Genomic DNA, 22,150 nt, shown 5'->3' with positions numbered 1-22,150 from the left:
CTTTCGAGAGGAACCTGACAGCAGCCCCCCAGCACGTAAAGGGAGGTCAGCAAGAAGATGAAGCCGGGCTCTTCACAGTGGGGCATGGTGGGAGGACAAGACACAACAGGCAAGAGTTAAAACATAGGAAGTTCAGACTGGACGTAAGGAAACCCTTTTCCCAGTGAAAACAGTCAAGCACTAGATCTGCTGGCCCAGAAAGGCTGTGCAATCTCTGTTCTTGGAATTTTCAAGACCGAACTGGATAAAGCCCTGAGCTCTCAGCTAAGCCTGCTGAGGCGGAGGTTGGACCAGAGACCTCTTGAGGTTCCTTCCAGCCTGAATGACCCTATGATCCTAGATTGTGCTGTTGATAGTCTGGTGCACTATTGGGTCCAAAATACAACCGGTCAAATTCATAACATTCCCTTTTAAGAAGGTGCTGTTCTGCTCTTTTGTCTTCCTTCACTTGCAATTTACCCGAAGCTTAATCTGCACTTAATCTCTTTCCTCTACAAAACAAGTAGCATCAGATCTAATTGTGTCTACTGAGCTAATGCAAAAGTCTGTGTATTTGAAGAGAGGAGATGACATGTGAGATCTGGTCACTGTTAAAAAGCAGAACAAAGAAATTGTAAGGAAGAAGAGCACTGACAGTACAAAGGAGCACATGAGTGATCACAGCTGCTGAGCAGTGTCTCTTATACTGAGATGTCTTCCTTTAATTGGACTTGAAATCACCAGTAGGTTAGTGTGTTGTCTCCAACTGCTACACAGAACTCACTCTGCAGCCTTTGCATTTAATATTTGCTGGTATGTGATTTAGTACTTCCTCAGTGTTGCCATCTGATGAAGGTTTTTACTGTCGTCTTCCTCAGATTTGAACAAATTTGAACTAATTACAAAACTGAGTTCAGAGGTAGGTGTGGTTTAGCTATGGACAATGATAAAAGTGGATTATGTTTCCCAGCAGGACAAAAAATGAAGACACAACTTTTCATAGGGAAACATGTCAAAGGTCAGGTTTTTGCTGTGTGCAGAGAGATCCCAACTTCCCAACTATTTGTGCTGTGTGCAAGTTCTACAACTTTCTGTGGAATTTCTGGCATGCATCTGGCACTCTGTGCTCTCCTCTCGATCTAAACCTGTAACATTGGAGCAAAGCCTTTCCCGCAGTCAGAAAAAATGATCCAGCTTCTGTAATGAACCCTGCGGCAGCCTGAGCACAGGGGTGAGTCAAGCACAGAAACGTGTAGGAAACAGAAGAAGGGTTCAGAGGTGGAGAGTCTAGAAGGGCTGGAGGTGAGGAGAGTTTGGGGCAGAAAAGATGGAAATGGAGGGGAGAGTGTGAAGAATGAACAACAAGGGTTGGGAGCATCCTCACTAGATGCTAAAGGTTTTTAGGGCCAGGAGGATGATGGGTGCTCTGGAGAAGGGAGATGAAACAGGAGGAGGAGCAGGAAGGAACATGCAGAGCCGCTACTCCCAGGGTAAACAGAGGGAAGGTCTCTCCAGCACAAACATGGAGCCTCTCAGCCAGATCTGCCTGAAGGGAGGGAGGGATTCACAGGGGAGCCTCAAAAGCAGGGCGCTACCAGAGATGTGCCTTCCTCCAGCCCCTCTGCTCACACACTCTGCCGTGAGGCAGGGCCAGGATCCGAGGCAGCCGCCCCAGCCAGAAGCTGGGTGAGCTCCAGATCAGCAGCGTGGCACAGCAGGGTGATGACGAAGGAGCAGTGCTGCAAGGATGGGAGTTGGGATGGGGCACACAGCCCAGGTAGGGAAGAGCTGCCACTGAGTCACACCTCACACATCCTGATGGCCGCAAGCTTACACCAATTATTATTTAGGCACCTCTGCACTGTGCTTCCTGACACTTCCCACAGCACTCACATAACACAGGGATTTCTCCCAGTTATCCTGCCCTAGGCACTGGACCTGAAAAATTATCCTGGTACCGCGACCTGGCTACCTGAGCAATTGGGTGGCAAAAAAAAAAAAAAGGCCCACAAGCTCATGGAAGTTTGCCATTTCTGCTCCAGATCTTTAACCTACATCAGTTTTGCAGCGAATGCACTGCAGCACCTCAGGGGAGTAATTTGTGTAAACATTTTAAAAGGAACATTTTTTTTTTTAATGCTGACACACTGCTAAGGTGGCTACTTGATTACAAACTGTGAAAATGACTGCGTTAGGCTGCGCTCACAAATCACAGTGTACTGACCAAATTGCCCTGTGCTTATCTGTGCCAGGTCTGCAGCATGACAATATTTCCTCTCTCTTTTAAATGTCAAAGTATGATTTGGGGGGTTGTTATTTAAACACACTGACCTGCACAATAACCAGAAGTACTTTATTTAAATCTGTCTTGAGCTGGGACTAGCCTTAAGCGCTTATAATCTGTCATACTTTGACACCAAATGGGTTATTATAATGAGAGTAATTCAGGAGTGAGACCCATGAATGCTTTCTCCCTGGAGAATTTACACGTGCATGCAGATACATATGCTCTTTTGTAACGGATTTTCCTTCTTGTTACATTATGGGCTTCCTTGGAGAAGTGAAACCGTTTCTGTCATCAGGGGATATGGGAGGACTGGAGGAGGGAGATGAGAGCACAGATAAAATAAACCCCAACATTGCTTACTTTGCTCTGACTGGAAGTTCATCGGTGAGTCAGCACTGTTAGCAAAGGCCAAGACACACGAAATCTGAATATTGGCTTGAGCAGCTATAAAACGGCATTAAAGGCAGTTCCCATGTAAATAAAACAAATTTAACATCACTATATCTGAAAGCTAAGTATCCCCTTCTTGTTAGTTGCTACTGTAAGTGTACTAACCTGGATTTGCATTTCCTCCTCTGTTCAGTGGAGAAGCTCGCCACTCACAGTAACAAAGTTTTTAAAAAGCAATCACAAAAGCTGGTGACATGACAGGTGTTAGGTCTGCCACGAGATTTTTTTCCATTTGTCAGGTTAGAAGGAAAAAGAAAATTTTATACTTGTGTGTGTGTGCATGCTTGAAAAGGGGAGGCCAAAGCTCTGAAATGCACTGACACTGACAAAACACTAGGAAACATAAATGAAAAAACATCCGGATTTGTACCAGTGTGCATGTGTGTGTGTCTGCTGACATCAGGCACACAGAACCAACACCGAACTATTCTCCCCAGCAACCGGGCCTAAATGGCAATGCTAAAATGGGAAATAATTTTCTAGCATCATAATTATGTGACAGTGCACATCACCTTGCAATCCACTGCAGTCTGACCGAGCACATTGCCTGTTTTCTTTGTCTGGCTGATCTAAAGATTATTGTGTGAGATACTTTTTGGAAGAATAACAGAAATAGCCTTTCTAAATACATTCTTTTTCTTCTGATTACGCAAATACTTGTGCTTTTAGCATCATCCCCGTCACTTGTATTCCACTAAGAAACAACAAAGGAGAGAGAAGAAATTTAAAAATTAGTTGTTCCTACTAGGCTGATTCAATGCTCAGCCCCTCAGAAAAGCAGCCACAAAAACTTATTGTTTGGTTACATGCTATTGTCACCACATTCACCATTTTTTCCAGTGAAAACATCTGCCCGACGGGCTACCTACTTGGTAGTCATTTAAAGCCCAATAAAACACAGGAGTGTCACACCACATCAAACACTGGAAGAGCAACTTAAGAGGCATGTGTAATTCATGAGTATTGATGCTAATAACAACACAACTACACTACAATGAATGCATGCTGAGATCAGAATAAATCTCCCTACCCCATTTTACAGATAACAAAAACTGAGGAAGAGAACCAAGATTAATAACAGTCTAAAATATGGCCAGAAGAATAATAAAGTAGTTGAATACAGTGAGGAAAACATAGCACAAGCATGCAGAAAAATAAATCCTTAACTTCACTTTATCCTAATGATATAAGGGTGTGTGACTGAAAAACATGAAGGATATTTAGTGAAATACTGTAGGGTTTTTTTTTGTTTGGGTTTTTTGTTGTTGGTTTTTGGGTTTGTTTTTTTTGTTTGCTTGTTTGTTTTTTAGGTTGCAGCTATTTAATTTTGTTTTTATAAAGCTCCTTTTGTGTTAATTAAAGTTTTTTTGGTCTGTATTTCATGGTGACCACAGCATTTGGTCACTGGTCTTCAAACCCACAGGGATTCCCTGAAATGCCTTTATTGTGCAGCACTCTTACAAATGCAGAAAGACCTCCATATTTGAATTTATTTGTATAAGAACAAACTAAACCCTTTGTACTCAGTGCAACCTGTACTGGATAAGTACAATATAATATAATGCTGTGTGACAGAAAACATGGGACTACTGAAAAGCGGGCCAAGTCAAATGGCTTGTAATCCCACCAAAGCTCCGCTCTTAGTGACCCCTGCCTACCTTCCTGACAACGTGGATTTAAACACCAGCTGCTTGCACACTGTCCCCATCAGACATAGTAACTGGGCACTGAGGAGATACATTTCTTAGCCCAAGTGGAGTGTGTGATGGGTAAAAGAGGGCTGCTGTAAACTGTCTGGCAAGGAGCATGCATGAATCGGGTTTGTAGCAAAAAAAGACACTTGCCCTGTATGGCACAATGCAGTCAATCTGAACCAGAATGCCAAGAAGGATGATTTAGCCCGGTGTCACTCGATATCAAAATGGGAATGACTCATATGACTCTCTCACTATGCACCTTCTATTTTTGTGCATGTTTATAAATAGCTCTATTAAAAAGTCGGAAGGCCCTATGAACTCTCTCCCAGAATGATTACTTGAAAGTGGGTAAGAGTCTGTTCCCAGCACATGAACAGCCAGGAGGTCACTAAAGCGTGGTGCTAAAAAGCTGCAGGAAGCTAAAGACACTGCGTGTTTCACTAATTCAATTTCCTCTGGTGGGCACTGCCTCAGGAGAGGCTCGACCTCTGAGCTCCCTCCTCTTCCACCTGGGGATGCGGACCTCCTGCTACCTCTCACCACGTTCTTACCATGTTCAGTCACGTCCTTGCACCGGTTTTGAGCACCACTGCAGCTCCACAGAGCTCACTGTGCTGGCAACCAACTGAAAATCTAATAAAATCCTGATCGTTTCATGCCAGCTCTTCAGTGTATCTTTTCATAGTAAAATGTCATCTGGCTGACAGCACACTGAATGCAACCGTGCATGTGCAGCAGAATGGCGAGGAAGTTCTCCAAAGGGATTTCCCAACAGACACATTTTCACTTACCTATCTTTGCCCAATAGCTTGGAGCTGTTATATGTTTATCAATATTATTACTACCACTATTACCATCAGTCTCGGCACTTTGGCACTCCAGACAGTTTCACAAAAGCAATGTGATGCATATGTCAGTGTGGTTTCAGCTGGCTCTTTTCTTCATCTTTGGCTCTGAAGATGCCCGAAACCTACTGTGACAACTGCAACAGGTATTTAATGTGTTAGTGAGACTGCTGGCCATCATTAAAAAAATCTTACTGCTGTTATGTTATTATTGAATATGATTCTTATAAGGTTACTTATATGTCCAGTTAGAACTGATGCTCCCATCTGAACTCCATCAATAAAGTGAAGGGCTCTTCCCACTCATATTTCCCCAGGCAGCATTGCTAAAAAAAAAAAAAAGTTTTAATTTTCTCTCAACTATCACCATTGTAAAACAACGTAAAACCTTAAATCTGCTCTAAAACCCGAAACTCTCCTGCTGTTTTTTATGTCTCTCCCTTTCTGTCACAAAAATCTTAGGCTGTTCAATCACAGTCTTGTACTTTTACAATGTATGTGCCAAACCACACACAGCAGCCACAGAATTAGCTTTCTTCATGAGTCCCATTAAACAGATGGCTATTCTCCTGGTTGTTTTGGTTTGGTTTTTTTTTGTTTTTTTTTTTTTTTTTTCCCCTGACTAATGCTGTGATTTAAACTAGTAGATCTTCTGGCTAATAGGCAAAAAGACAGACAGTGTGAAAATCCAGTTTCCTCATCTGAAACACTTCTTGCCACTCAATATAAAGTCCTCCCTTATTCTTTACTTTTATACAATAACAATTAATGAAGTACTGCATTCTTAATGCCCTAAAGATCACCTTTTCAGGTACGGAATCTCTACATAACATCCTACTCTGAGGCAGAATGTTAATAAACTACACAGAGTCCTACACTGCAATTTTGTTTCAAAATAATTAGTACTTCTATAGAGGACAACAGCTCTCCTAAATAACCAAATCAAGCCAAAATAAACCTGACACAATAATAATGAAATTAGAAGTGTCTCTAAGATGAATGAAAATTCTCACTCGTGACTCTGAAAATCACCCTTCCTTCCCAACATACTCCTGCTTTCACAATTTAAGAATGGTTACTCTCTGAAGGAGGAGGACTCTTGAGGTCTGTGGTTAATCTCTAATGGCATGAACAGCATACAGCAGTCTACTTGATTGATGAGTAACCAAAAAAGAAAAAATGCCTCCCCAAATCACTGGTTGCCTGCACGAGCTCTGCAGCATGGTGACAGCCAGGGCTCCAAAATGATGGATTTACCTTTTAGCAAAACAAAATTCCAGATAAAAATGTATTTCTCTTAGTCTCCCAAAAGGAAAGGCTTTGGTTAGCTCAGCATGTACAGTTTCTTCCAATCCTTACATGATTTATCAGCAATTTTGAGCTGATCTACAAAATGCATCTCCATTAAAAAAAAAAAAAAATTAAAAAAAAAAAAAAATCACAAAAGTGTGATTTCCAGCTGTCCCTTTACTATAATAAATACATACAAGCTAAGCTGTACTTCACCCCTCCTAATACACTGTAGAAAAAAGCCATATATGGTTCTGCTTTGAAAAGCAAAACATGAGGAAAGGAAGTGCCCTTTCAAAAAAAGAAAGAATAAAAAAATCAGCTTGATATAAATGACTATTTCTCATGAAGAGGGAAGAAGCACGGGTCCTTTTGAAGAAAAACAGTCAGTACTGTTTAATAGCTCCCTTTGAAATTACAGTTACAGTAAGCATTAATATTTGGACTTTAACCCCTCAAATCACACAGAAACTTGGCACAGACAGAAAATATTCTACTTGTTACTGAAATGCTGCCAGCCTCAGGTGGAGCAAGCACAGCAGCTATTCGGAGTTCACAGAAACACTATACAGTCATTTAGACCAAGAAGCAATACCACTTCACCCAGCTGAAACTATACATGGACTTTTTTTTATTTTGGAAGCCAAATGTAGTTTCATGGACTGAAATGTACTGCCTGGATATTCAAACAGCACTAACAGAAAGCAAAGTGGGGCTCATTTCAGGGTGAGCCATCAGGATCCCTAAAGGAAATCTGAAGTCTGGGAGTGTTCAGAGGAGTGGGTTAGAGGGGAAATGACCAGACACTTTGAGACTGGAGAATTGTGAATGGCCTGAATTTGAACAGGAGTAACTCCTTTCCTGTGACTGAATGTTAAATAAAAGACCTGGCAGAAAGAGCCTTTCTGCTAGGGGCTTATTTCAAAGGCAACAGATAACATACCCCAGCACTGGCTCCAATTATGGCTACCAGTCCTATCTTAGCCTAGTTTACTTTGGGGATTTCACAGTTGGCAGCCTTTCATCTAGAAGTAGCCTGGTTTGAATAAGCAAAGAAACTTGAATGAGTACTTAACCTTCCTGCACTCCACTGCACTTCCCAGCAGAGAAGAACAGCACCTCCAAGCTTAAGGGGAAAAGGGAAAACAATGGAAAATATATACTCTCGCCAGGGATTAAAGACAGTAAGTTTTACTGTAGCACTTCAAGTCTTCCTGCTACATAACCGCAGCTTTAAAAATCACAATTAGAATTTTAAACCCAAGTTTCAAGATCAAAAGGGCCAGACTGGAAATTACTGCATAGAAATTGACAAGCTCTAGGATGTAAAACACCTAAAAGAGTTCTGGTTTTTATTTATATTATTATTCTTTTTAAAAAATTTATTCACCATTTCCGCCTCATTCTTTTTCCTTTTGACATTTTAATGCACCATGTCCATTACTATATTTCCTCACCAGTACCTTCTAGTCCATCAGCAGTGCTGCATTACCCTGCTGTTGGAGAAAATAATACGGAAAAAGTGCTTTGCTGGCACCAGCGACACGGAATATGAATTATACATACATAGCAGGAGAGAAATGCTGATGGAAGGTTAGTCTGCCCGTATGTGCGCAAGTGTGCATGTACATATATACACACACACAGACTAAAAAAACGACATATAGAATGCGCATTTTAAACTCACACTAATTGTAACTGTTTCTCTGTACAACAGAAATTCTCTCATATCAGTGCAGCTTTTACAGATCAGTTTTAGGACTGAATGAAAACTTACCTAAATTCTTCTGACCTCACCACGATGAGGCTGTAGTATCTAACCAGCTGCTAAGCAGTTTAGAACCAGAACCACATTCTAGAGTGCCTAAAAGTATGTCAAAACAATGCAACACCACATTACTATACAGACTGAACACCATTTCTCAGGTGGCACAGGGAGCAGCAGACGATAATGTAAATATCCACCTCAATTTAGCAACCCAATGACCAGGATTTAAAATGGCCAGAGGTTGCAAATAGCTAAACTGGATCTCAATTCCTCAGTTTAATAAACTACTATGTCTAAATCGTATTCTCTACAATCAATGATACTGAATTCTAAATTCATTCAATCTATAAAAAAAATTGCTTTAATCTACAAAATTGCAACACGCAATCCCGAAAATCATATTAAGGTACAGTACACTGAGGTCAAAGATGCTGCTTTCTAAGATAGGATTGCTCCTCATGTAGGCACATCAAAACTCATTTTATAGTAATTAGTTGCACCAGCAAGAGGCTCATTTTAGCATCCAGTTGGATGTGTATTTTACAGCCAGCTAGTACTGAATTACATCTTCCTAAAGCCGCACTGCTAACAGTATGTAAGCCAGCTATTTTGCAACTACATTTTTACCTTTCCATATACTACAGTCACACTTTCAACTGCTAAGAAGACATGCTCAGAATGACACTCACTGCTAGCACGAGAGATGCTGAAAATGATGATGACAAGCATCTTGCTCCAAAAACATCTGTTGACTTCAGGTGTCAACCTAATAATCAGTTTTCAAAAGTGTGTACTGGGCACTTACTGTAGGAAACAAAAGCTCATAGACAGTGAACACACAGTCCTGAAAAGCTTCAAGTTGGGCATCTACAAACTGAGGAACTCAAAATCAGCTGGTACCAGAAGATACCGGCTAAATTTGCTGCCTTTCACATCAACAGGGAAAATGCTGTCTCATTTGCTTGAAATTGTTTGCTTTTACTGAAGGCTTACTTTATGTGTGTTGCTGGTCTGTACACACATAAATACTTATTTATCACTATAAATACATGTATTGTTGTAAGAACTACAGTGTGATAAAAGACTTTATTTTTTGGAGCCACCTGGTCCTCAGAGGCCTCTGCTGGGTTCTAACCTCCAGCAGCAGAACCAGCTCTTGAGGTCTCAGGCAGTGCCAACCTAAGTTATGAAAAGTCTTTCCGTGGAGTTCAGTGGATATATCAGGTCTTCAACATACAGTCCTTACCCGTCAATGGGTGTGCTGAGACCAAGACAGATATAAAAAGGAAAACACTGTTTTGCAGTTCCTTCACACTGTCTTCCTGAAAATAAGGGGAATTACTGTAGAGGTTATTAGAGAGTTATTTAGCATTGCCTGCTGTAAACTGTTATCCAGACCAAGCTTAAACATCCTGGGTAGTCTGAAACCACAGACACTGCCAGTTCAGTGGTCTAAAAACACGTTTCCTTCCTTTAGCCTGACATGCTAGATATCATTTGGGAAATACTGGTCTGCGTGCACAAGACAGACTAGCATATCTTAAGATTTTAGGTTACAGGGAAGGTATTATGCAGCTGTAGAAATTAATCTAAGCTTACCATAGAGTAGGCCTCAAGGTGAGGTCAAAGGCTAATTCATATGGTGTAAACTTCCACAGTACCTTCCACAGCCACCACTTTTATTTATATGATTTTATCTTCTCTAATTAAAAGGGTGGTGGTCTGCACTGAGGATGGTATCTAGGTATAACTGGCTGACACTCAGATCTTGATCATCCAACCCTGGTTAACGAACATTGATTTTCTGCCCCAGTGGAAGTGATTTTATTCTGATGCATGCCATTTAAATTCATTTTACACAGCTGCTTAGTGTGGTTTGGCAAGGCAGAGGCGAACCAGCTTTCTATATCTAAATGAGACTCCTGAGCTGGTAAACGACAGATCCTGTGGATTAACAGCTGAAGATAAATTTCTCTCCCATATTGATACTTGCCTACTGATTCAACAAGCTGACCTTGAAGGGGATCACAACCAACTTGTACAGAAATACTGCTGTGCAACCATGACTCTGACACAACCATTTCATTTTCTTCTCAATCCTACATAGAGGGGTGTGTTTTATAGTAATAAAAATCCAACAGTTTTTGAACCCCACAGCTGAATCTTATAAACTCAAGACTTTCAAAAAAAAGGCTGGACAATATTCATGCACTTTGGCATGTAACAGTAAATGCCTTTCCAGTTAGACAAAATAGTATGGTGTGAGTGCTCTCCCATTCCACTAATTTTTGCTTTTTTCAACAGGAGAACCAGTAGACTTGTGTTCTAATTCTTTGTTTTGCTCTGTACTTTTTCATATGCCCATACATGAATGATGTTATTAAGGAAAAAAACCAAAAAACCTAATGCAGCTACAGAAAACTGATAATGAAAACTTGTTAATAACCGTGAAAGCAGCAGTAATTTGGGTATTATAGATTTCCTATGGAGGTAACAACTGAAATAACATGACAGCAGGGAAGTCCATGAAACTTGAATCTCAGGTGAAGCTGGACTTGGTTGTGAGGGAGCAACAGGCTGGGAGCCAGTGTAGCTGCTTTTTCCCAGTGCTGTAATTTATGCTATGGTTACAGAAATCACAGTGTGAAGGACTGTGGTGAGAAAACAGTAGCTGCATTTCAGGTGAATGTTTTGCACTGGATACTTAGTGCTCCTAAAAATTGTTCTAGCGACTAACTGAAATTTTTCAAGCAGATGCACGCTCAATTACAGGGTAATAAAACTTTCTTGAAAATCCCATTAAGAAAATGTGTCATCACTCCTGCAGTACACCACCTATCAGAAGGGGATCATACTTTGGGGGCTGCAGCTCACTGCCCAGGCAGCAATGACAGTACCACCACCAAGTCAAGAAAACGGGGTTGCACAGCAGTGCTGTGAGACAGGAACACCAACAATGAGGGGAGAAGGACAATGCCTGGGTCAGGAGGAGGAGGAGGGATCTCATTCCTCCTCAGCGATGAGGTTCTTCATTTCCCTCTCAGGCACAAGGATACAGAGCCATGCCAAAAGACATGCAGGCGTGTGAGCAAGGGACATGCAGATTTTCATTGTACTGTCACAGTGGCATTAGTAAAAAGAAAACAAAAAACTAAAATCCCCTCTACAATGCAGGTATTTTTATATCTTTCACATGATTTTTATATTCCTTCAGCAGCCAGATGTCATGTTCATAAACACTTAAAAAATTGCCAAGGTCCCACAGCAAGTCCAGTTTACATTGCTACCTACCCATACTGGTCAGGCTGGTGCATCAAGGGAGCCTGAGCGTTGCCATAGTTGGGGTGCTGTGAAGAAAACATGGGGCATCCACCAGCCCCAGACTGGCTGGGATAAGCAGGCAACCTAATGTATGGTGGCCTAAAGCAGAACAAAAGAACAGCCTCTTTGGATTTGCTCTGAATCACAAATAGGAATCACTGTCAAGTACATTCCTTCCATATGCAAGTATGGAGGACTTGCAGGAATAGCCATTACGCTTTCTCCCTTATAACTGCCTTGAGATCAAAGAGAAAAACAGTGTGCTTGCAACCCCCTGGCATCAGAGGGGTGTGACAGGTTTCGCTCAATTTGCAGTTTATAAATAGCCCTTTTGCCAGTATTTGCAATAGAGATTAGATGACTGCTCAGCCCTTCCACAGGTGCTGGATCACTGGAATGGGCAGTATGTGACGGAAAGGCTCTGAAATGGTGCAGTTTTGCCCAGGCAAAGCTAGAAACCAAAAGCAGTTTTACAAAACTGACTTGGGAGGAAGGTGTGAGATCGGAGTGGTAATCATTTAACCTAGTTTTTGATCAAACACCACACACTATGCCCAAAGTGTAAGCTGAATCACAACCAAATACCTTCTGCTTAACACAAAGTCTTTTCTTGCTGTATAGACCAACAAATATGAGCTTTTCCTTTCATTACATGATTATAAAGAAAGTGTTCTTGCAGCTGCAGTGATGGCCCATTTATTCCTTTGTGCCTGACCTATCAGCTTATAGCCTAAACCAGACAAACAGAAGCAGAGTTTTGTAAATCCTACTAGACAGGTCTGTTAAGACAACCAACACAAGCAAGAGACTGCTGGTTCACAGATACCTGCTGGAGTACAGTCTATTTTAAGGCAGTGTGGTTCTATTTTACTGAACAAGAACATGAAGTACACTAAATTTACTGTTATTGTTTTGAAAGTTTGCTATTGCTTATCACTAGAAGCCACCTGCCTTCCAAACTCACAAAACAAGAAAACAACAGATACAGGGACACATTAGCTTCCTATTTCTCGTTTTACATTGTGTCTTGGAATTAGAGCAACTCTAGTGTCCACAAACACCGGTCTTCAATGATAAATACCTGTATGCATCTATGTGCACCTGTGTATGCATATGCATAAATAAATGCAAGATGCTTAATACACACACACACACACACACACACACACACAAAAACATGCTCACCAGAACAGTGCAACCAGTTTTGTGTAATTCTCAAATGTAATGGAACTTCTTGTAATAGAAAAAGATAATAAATACACAAGGAGTTATTTGAGTGCAGGGAAATGTGGAAATTACTTCATCTGAAAAGTTTCCCAGAAAATATGATTTCATTGCAAGTATTGAGGCATCTTAAGAATAATCATGGACAGAAAAGTGCCTTTGCCAAAATCCATGCACAAACGGCAACACGCAGCTATGCTGCCGGAAGGGGAAACAAGATGACCGATGATGGCTCCAACCTCTAAAATCCTGTTTGCAGGTTCTCTCTTACGGATGCGTAAGTGGCAGTTATCAACTCCAGATAACTACAAATTGCTTCTGTGCCTCCTCCTGCCTTTCCCCTCCAGCTGCTCCCCTCAGCCTGCCCTCCTCTCCTGCTCTGCATGCCTGCCTAGGAACAAGAACATCCCATAGAAAAGAACTGCCATCAGCACTGCTGCTCACAACGTGGGCAGTAAATGCAAGAGTTGATGGGCAGCTTCATAAGTTTCCTTACTCTCTGGCAGGGGAAAACCGCCAAGGACATGTTGGCCCTCTCTCTACCAGAGACAAAAAACGTATATCCAGCTAATCAATTTAAAGTTGCAGAGGGTTTGTTTTCGACTCCTAATGTCACTGCAACCCTGTGGGTTTTCCTAAAGCCTACAGTGCCAAGAACCAAACTGGAAGTGGCCATCATCTCCATTGTCACAGCTGCTTTTTGAGAGGATAATTCAAACACACAGTAGCATGCTTTCCCCTTACGTTGAAGGAAAACTATTCTTCCCACACACCACCTCCTCCCAGAGATAAGGACACAGACAGAACATGTATAAATGCATATGCATACACTTATACAGTGCCGTTGCTTCAGAAATGACAAGAAAAACATTCCTACTCATTTAAACTCCTTTCACCTGGAAGCATACCTGCTCTGAGCGGAGTTTGCAGCAGCCTGCATCACTGCAGCAGCCGCCTCCTGTGCCTTACGGTTCACAGTTGGCATGGGTGGGCCCATCCCGGGGCCTCCCTGCTGAGACATGCCAGGAGAACTGGGGGTCATACTGCTCATGTTTCCAGGAAATGGTCTGCTCTGCATCCCAGCTGATGGCATTCGTCCCAGGGGCATGGTACCACAAGGCTGGCTTGGCCCCTGTCCATGCATCTGACTGTTGGCATTTATACCCATGCCGGGTCCTGGGCCACTGTAACTTGTGTTGGGCACGCCGCTGTACGTCGGTGGTCTGGAGTAGTTACCTGAACAAAATGATAAAAAGCACAGAGAAAAACATAAAACTTTTGTGCAAATGTTTCTATATAGGAAGTTAGCAGCTGCAGAACTCACACATGTGAACTGAAGTGAACCATGCTGTCCTCAAAGTCAGAACAACTTTTTCACCGTGAGGACAGACAAGCAGTGGAACAAGCTGCCCAAGGAGGTTGTTTCGACTTCCTCCTTGGAGCTTTTCAAGACCCAGTTGGACAAAGCCAGGAGTAACCTGCCCTGATCTTTTATCTGACCCTGATTTGAATACAAGGTCAGCCAAGAACAACTCCTGAGCACCATTCCAACCTGAATGATCCTATGAACCTGATTTTCATGTACCCTCAAACATTTTCTGCCTAATATATGTTATGGGATAACAGCAAATCCAGAAAAGCACAGCCTCCAGAGGGTTAACAACATAGCACACAGTACAAAACCGCCTTATGCAGTAAAGAGATATGTGGCATGCAAGAAACCCATTACATAAGCTCAAAGGAGAATCTTATTTTTGTAATTTCATGTTCTCATTCTTCATCTTTCTGCAATTTCAGCAACAGGCTATTCTCACCGGCTTCTTGCTCCTAACTGTTCTGCCCATTTGCGTCAGAGGTGCTTTGGCACAGACTAGTGAGGCTGGCTGCTGGGCCCCAAGAAACATTCCCGCTCCCTCCCACCCTAACCTGCCTTCCCGGTAAGTTCAAAGTTTAGCTATGCCAGCAGAAGGGGTGGTAGCTTACAGCACACCTCTGGGAAAACTAGTATTACAAGAGTAATCAGCAATAGTACAAATATGCTAATATAAACAGGTGCCTTTTGAAGGATGGCATGAAAACCTGGCTGACCCCAATCTACGTTGTCACTGGAGTAAACTGCTCCGCTTGCAGCAGCTTAACTCATTTCAGTGCCGATTTTCCTATCGTGTTGAAAGCTTAAGAAAAAGCAAGTGTACAGCATTCGGTGTTACAGAACCAAACCCAAGCAGCATGAGAAGGAGAAAAAAAAAAGGTAAAGATAGGATGGAAAAGTATTTTAGGAAACGGATCACATTACACTACTTCAGTCATCAGTTTTGACTTGTCTTTGTTTCCATCTCATCCAGATTAGTGGAAACACGACCCGTTCCCTCCCTGTGGGATGCCGCAGAGCAGAGTTTCCTGACTACTCTCAGATATTCCCACGCTCGTTCAAAGGCAGCAGTCCTTGGACTCTTCCTCTGAACATGGAGATCAGCCACATCTCTCCTCAGGCCTCAGCTACCAGGCAGAGGAGTTGGTGGCATGCAACTCCTGTTTATATTTAAAATAAATATATTCATCCATCATTTGAATGCACACATAATTAATTCATACACTCCTGCGCTGTGCTTTGGCTAATCCTCCCCTCCTCCCCACCCAGTAACTGACTCACTCCGCAACAAGTTCTCCTCAGCAAGAATGTGTGAGACCTATGCTTCCCAAGGAAATGGAGCAACAATTCTCTTCTCTTTTGGAAACCAAGTTTCTGCCTGAGGGTCTTCACAGAAGGATCCCCAATATGTAGTTCAACAGAGATGAAAGGCTCCAGATTCAGCTTTATGCTGACTTCAGACTGCACCATCACTTCTCCTCCTCCTCTAGGCTCGGCCGCTGGCAGCTGACTATTTTCTGTTCAGCAACCTATTGCCCCTAGCCACAGTTTTGGTTGCTGAGACCTGTTCACACCACACTTCTAATGTAACTTATGTGACCACAAACTGAAGGGTTCACTAGTTTCTGCTTAGTGTTAAAGGTGTAACACAAAACTCTGGTTTTCCAGCTGTTTTGTGCAAGAAAAATGTAACGCAGCAAGATGGTGTACATGTGCACTCAAAGATTACGCACAGCCAGTTAACACATTTTATATACATGCTATTAGTAACACTGCTTCCCAAAGTGAAGCAAATTCCCTATGTAGACAAGCAGACCTGATATCCATAATCACTGGGAGCTACCGTCAGTCCAATTTACATAAAGCCAATTTGTTTTGTCAGTTAGGGTCTACAAAGTACGGTTCAGCAGCATGCTTGGAAGAGCAAACACCAATGCTAAATACTATTGCTGTTTTGATGCTATTTTGAATTGGGACAAAAAATTCTCTTCTTTCATGCTTTGGCTTCTCCAGCATAAGTACAACACAGAAAAAACAGTGGAATCTTCTCCATAAAAATATGTGGCTCAGTTAAAATAGTTCCTAATCATTCATCTCCAGGGATACACATCCAAGAGCACAGCAAAATGGTATCTTTTCAGTAAGGAAAACAAGTTTCAATGTTTTTTTCCATGTTGTGTCCGTCCTGCCCCCCCCCAGCATTTCCTCAACACCTCAAGTACTAGCTATTCTTATACCTTTCCCAGACCACGAAAAAAAAAAGGCAAAATAAAAGCCAAACAAAATACAAGAGGAATTGCCAGGAATGAGGAGTGCAATCTTATTTCCATGTTTCTCTAATAGATTAGTAATTTGTTGGCAGTGGCTTTGACAGAAAACAGATGGATGCAGCATTAAACACAATGAATGCAGCAGATGCTAGGCCAGCCCACATCAGCTGGACGTGTCAGGCAGCCAAGTCCAAGAGCCCACACTTTTCAAGTGGGTACCAGCCTGGCAACAGCGGCTGTACAATACTACTGAACAACTCCTCCCCTTCATATCCGAGGGATTTTTGATTCCAACTCCCCCTCGGCAGAGTAGAATTGTACCCAGAGAGATGACATCTCAAATGCATGAGAAAAACCAAAGCAGTAACTGGAATCAGGAAGAAAAAAAGAAGTGTTATGAAGATAAAATATAAAAAAGCCTACTAACAACCTGCCAAAGACAGATGTTCATACTTACTGCTGAAACTCTGGTCCACTTTGTCCAGGTTTGCTGAACAAAGTGCTCTGATATCTTGCCATTTCTAGGCAAGCTGAAAAGAAGGAAATTTGAGAACTACCTGTTAGTTTTGCTCTCTGCTTTAGAGACATAGGTCAGACTCACAATATTAAAAATAGTATCTTAAAATAATTTTAGAATTTTTTACATGTGCACTTAACCGTTAAGTTTTTCTTGTACAGATGATTTAAATGTATTGTTCTGAATTCCTATGAAACTACTTTACCTAGGGGACTTCAGTAGATACAGTTGATATTTAAGTCTTAATTCCACAGGCTGTTGCATATGTAGCTCTGGATTCAGAGGTCCAGACTCTGGAGATACTTAGGGCATCTCATCCTTAAGATGCTACCACTTTAATTAAAATCTAGGATTAAAATCAGTGGGAGCTAGACAGCAAAGTGCTTTTGTGAAATGAGTCCAACAGTAAAGGTTACAAAGCACAAATACGCAATTCATATTACTTTACCATGAACAAAAGGGGGTTTAACGTACTGTGAAGTTGTGGTTCAAACATATTCAAGTAGTGTTTTCTCTCTGTTACACCCAAACAGAACAATTTTACTGCTGAACTGAGTAGGAAAAGTCAGGGAGATGGGATGCATTACTGACACGTTTTACTGATCCACAGGAATTTTTTCTCTGGCCCAGTCTTAAAAGACCCAACTGACTACAGCATCCGACTGCTCTCCAGAGTGCATTTAAGGGACATTTTGCTGTGGCAGCAGTTTGATGCTTGGGTCATAGACCAGAGCTTCATTAGCCCCCAAGCTAGATGTTGTCGAAATATAAACCAAAGAGACTGTTTCTTTCAGTAACAACTTCCATTCTCGCTCTGCTTTTTTTTTTTTATTCCTGCGGACAGGAAAATGCTGAGATTTAATACAAAATTAAAACTAATGTTCTGTACTGCATGCTCCTATGTTGTATCACAGACACACAGAAGTGTGGAGCAAAGCCATTTTTTATTTTTGTAGGAAATGGTTTCACAGGATTGGACTAGGTCCCCAGTACAGAACTGCTTCCTGGGAAAATATATTCTACTCTTATTATAGATCTAAGTGTCATGTAAACACATGAAAACCAAATAAATCAACCCCAACCCTATGCATGAAATGGATCATTCTGCTCTCATGAACTGGGGGCTAATTCCTCCAACCAAAACTTAACTGGTCTAGTCTTCACTATGGTGAGCAATTCCACTGCAGAGAAAGGACACTAGCTTTGAGCAACGGTTTTCAGGACAGCACACAGTGAAATATAGCATTCAAACTAAAAGCTTAATGTCACAGAATGCTTTGACACATATATAAAAATACAAGTAGTCCTGTCAAACTCAGCCTATGTTTAAAGGCCTACGTGAACAAAACGCAGAAAGCAAAAAAAAATCCTTGAGAATATTTTAGCTTAATAATTTAAGAACTTGCAACCCAGGTAATTTTTAATGTATTTGTTATTTTGGCAATAAAAGGCAAATGGGGTAACATTATTATATATTTGTCATTGCTGGCATATAATTGTGCATTGTAAGAGCATATGTTAAGAGTTGCAATTACAGATTACTTTCATTAAAAATGAAAAATGCTATTAAAAACTTAAATCCAGGTAAATACATGACTTTGAAATATCACCATCTTCATTCCTGGATTTTATTAATGCTCACATTAGCCTGGTGAAAACATAGTATTCTTCTACTCTAATTGTTACCTGTAGAGCTGAAAGTCTGCAGGGCCCTAATTTTATGATGACCAGTGCACAGGATCACTGGTACTCTCCAAGAGCTAGCAGAAGAACACGCTTTTCATCCATCACACTGTTCACCAGACCTTTCTGAAACGGCCTGTTAATGACAATGATGTTCATTTTCTTCCTGCCCCTCAAGTTCACTTTTTAATAGCCATTTCTTCCTGACCACGACCCATAAAATCATTACATAGGCACTTTCATCTACAGAGGGAGGAAAAGAACTGCTGAACTCGAGGAAAAAAGAAAGTAGTATTCGGCGTGTTACTTAAATGCATTGATTTAGTACAAAAACCTTTCCACTCAATCAGTGTGGATGGCTAATGTTTTACTGCACTTGACACCCACTATTCCCATGGTTTGGAATCTCAGCAGCAGCAGTACAGCTGGAAGTCAGGATAGCACATCATAAATCCACTGGATTTTTACCAGTTAAGCTAGTTGCTCACTGTGCAGATAAAAATAAGCACTTGGACAGCATTTTATGGCCACAAAATGCTTTCCAAATAAAAGGAAAGCACCAGTCAACTGGAGTTGGGTAATTAATCTTCACACATGGCTATAAGGCATTACCAGCCCCATTTTACAGTTAAGAAAAGTGAAGCAGAGAAATGAATCTACTTGCCTAACTTGAAAGATGGTGTAAAAGGCAGAACCAAAATTAGAAACTGGGAAATCTTGGCTTGTAGCCCTGTGCTCAGAACACTACAACAAATGCTACCCAGAGATGAAACAGAAAGGAACATTGCGCAGGGCAGCAAGGCTCCCTGCAAACAAACATCATAACTAGTTCTCAGAAACTCTGGAGACTAAAATAACCATACTTGCTAGCATGGGCAAGCCATCGAGCCCTTACTGAATTTCACATCACTGGCTCCAGTCCTTTTTGAGGATTTTAAGCAAGAAAGCAATAGCAGGAAGTGCTGAAATAGAAAAGCTTCTTTATGTACCTCTAAAGAAAATACTGCCCCTTATATATTCTGTGGCTTGACTTCAACTTCATTAAACTCCTAAACAGATGCATACTTTATAAAGGTTATCCATTAAAGGCAAAACAATAGACAAATTCAAGGTTGTCCAGGGACAGAAATTGTGTATTCTATTTTTGGTTTAGTCCTCCAAAAATTCTGTCAAACAAGCAAAATAAAAGGAACTGTCTCTCAGTCTGAAGGGTTAGTTAAGATTCACAAACCGTATGCATTAGAGCTCAATATTATATTCCCACAGTAGCCAATGTATTATTATGCTCGTTAGAAGACTTTAACCCTCACAGTCACCACGCAATTTCAGATTGGCCTTGGGATTTAATCTAAGAAAAGCAGTCCTATTTTGGGATCAGTGTTGTGACCCTTATTCCATGCTTGGCCAAACGCGGCCTCATCACAGAGATGACATGCTTGGGGTCCTAGACAATGGCCCTGACAATGCAACAGATCCATCATTACCTTGCCCAATTTAAGGTCACTGTTTTTATACAGAGAAAGGTGCTAATAACAGAAGCAGCTTCTTCCATAAGGTGCAGCTCCACCTCTGGATGACAGTTTTGTTTGTTGAAAAAATTTTTTTTTTTTTTTTAACGGAGGGTGTTGTGTGGGCTATTTTTGTTTTGTTTGGTCTTTAAGAAATCACATATCTACCTACATACACGATACGTATATATTTGTAAATATATATATATATATAAATTACCACATGTATTACCAGCAAGCCTTTTACCTTGTGGTCCATACTGGCTCATCTGAGGCCCGTAAGTACCACTTGAATTACTCTGCTGAAAGCTGCTGATTCCAGGATGCACTTGGCCTCCAGGTGAGGGGTGTGGTGACATGGAAGGTCCAGTTTGCTGAGGTCCATACTGTGACATTTGGGGGTTCCTCTGTATGCCTGCCATAAAACCTAAAGGGAAAAAAGTGCCAAAGCAGAAGTTAGTATTCGGGTAACTGTTCTTTATTTAAGAAATCTTTGACATTAAAAAGCCCAACCCTCTTTAGTTATTTTCAGACTAAAGATTCCCAGAAGGATGCTATTGTTCATACGAACAGAAGCAAATGCATGTCCAAGTCAGCAAAGCTGTCTCAACAATCAAAACCTGTATACAAGGCTCAAAAACTTTTACTTGTAAAACAAAGACAGGGCAGTCCTGCTTAGTTACAGATGGCTGCTGATTTTAAAATTAAAACAACCTTTTGGAAAAAAAATTAAAGGCAGTTATCTGCATTACCTAGTAAGTAGTAGGGAATTTGCCCGATGAGTTATGGTGGGAGTATCATAACTTCCAAAATTATATGTTCCTACCAAAATGTGTAACTTCAGCATATAGAAATCCACTGTAAATACTCCTATTGTCCACAAACTCTCCAGAGGTAAAACTTCCTTTTATGTGAAGACTAGTCATACCAGCCAGAAAAAAAAGTCATTTTGATATGTATTTGTACTCTAGGTCCTTCTTCTGGTCTGTCCCCAGCACACCTCTATTGCATTCTCTCCTTTTTCCCTTTTGTAAATGTATTAATGAATCCCAATTTAATTTAAGGTTCAAAAGCTGCAGCAAGAGACCTAGTGAAATGCTATAAAATCTAGAAGCTTCATATAAAGGAACAGAACTAAGCCTACTAAATAGGAGAAGAAGAGGGTTTTGTGGCAGGGTTTTTTAAGTTTTCATGAATTGGGAAAAATCCTGCAATCCTGCCCATGAAAAGTCTATGCAGGGATGCTGGTTTTCTAACATTTTAGCCTGAAAGGTTTTAGTGCTGCTTTCAATGTTGAAGAGGGTGTGCTGAGGAGACAGCAAGGCTTTTTTCTTATTTGGGGGAGGAAATCCGCTTTCTTTTCTGTTCTGCTTGCATATTAAATTTAATCTTCACATTTCTCTGCGAGGCAAAACACAAGCGTACCGAAGGACAGAGTTTGCCCTGCTGCCACCGGCAGCCCACGAGGCCGCTGGCAGCTCACCCGTGCCCGGTGAGGCGGGAGACATGGCGTGCTGCTGCCCATTGGGCAAACGCGCACGAGCAAGTCTGCATTTCGGCCCATCCTGCAACTAGTTTAGGCATCTGTGCTTTGAAGCATTATTTATGAAAGGTGCCTGTTTCCACTCCCCTCCATTAATTTTAGTGGTGTGTGTGTGGGGAGGTGTGAAGTTGAAAGCCAAGAGACACCTCACCTGGCAGCATTAATTACACCTTTCCTTACATGAGGGAGGGAAGAGCGGAAAGGTAAGAGTGAAACCCCCTGACAGTGAGTGGACAACTGGAAGCTGCTGAAGGGAACATCAGAAAAAGAAAAAAAAAAAAAGAGAAGTTGTGAGAGAGAGGCAAAGACAAGTTGCGAAGACAGACAGAAACGGGTGACAGGAGGAGGGAGAGGTGGCAGATGGATGACTCTCCCAAAGGGCTGGGGTGTCCTCCC

At 41.5% G+C, this 22,150-nt stretch overlaps 1 protein-coding gene across 8 annotated transcripts in view; it reads right to left on the bottom strand.

Annotated features, from left to right (window-relative positions):
- The window catches only part of ARID1B (AT-rich interaction domain 1B), a 340,416-nt gene that overhangs the window by 49,693 nt on the left and 268,573 nt on the right, over positions 1-22,150 (bottom strand). For all 8 annotated transcript variants that reach the window (XM_030021725.2, XM_030021731.2, XM_030021728.2 and 5 more), the window contains 2 exons: positions 20,459-20,638; positions 13,770-14,097 (listed from right to left, as the gene is read on the bottom strand). In XM_030021725.2, coding sequence (XP_029877585.1) covers positions 13,770-14,097; positions 20,459-20,638 — 508 coding nt within the window. The remainder of the gene's footprint in view (positions 1-13,769; positions 14,098-20,458; positions 20,639-22,150) is intronic.

This window comes from Aquila chrysaetos, chromosome 8 (genome assembly GCF_900496995.4).
Source record: "Aquila chrysaetos chrysaetos chromosome 8, bAquChr1.4, whole genome shotgun sequence".
In the NCBI taxonomy this organism is placed as follows: domain Eukaryota; kingdom Metazoa; phylum Chordata; class Aves; order Accipitriformes; family Accipitridae; genus Aquila; species Aquila chrysaetos.
The sequence above is the reverse complement of the archived record's forward strand: the minus strand, read 5'-3'. Positions and strand labels throughout refer to the sequence as shown.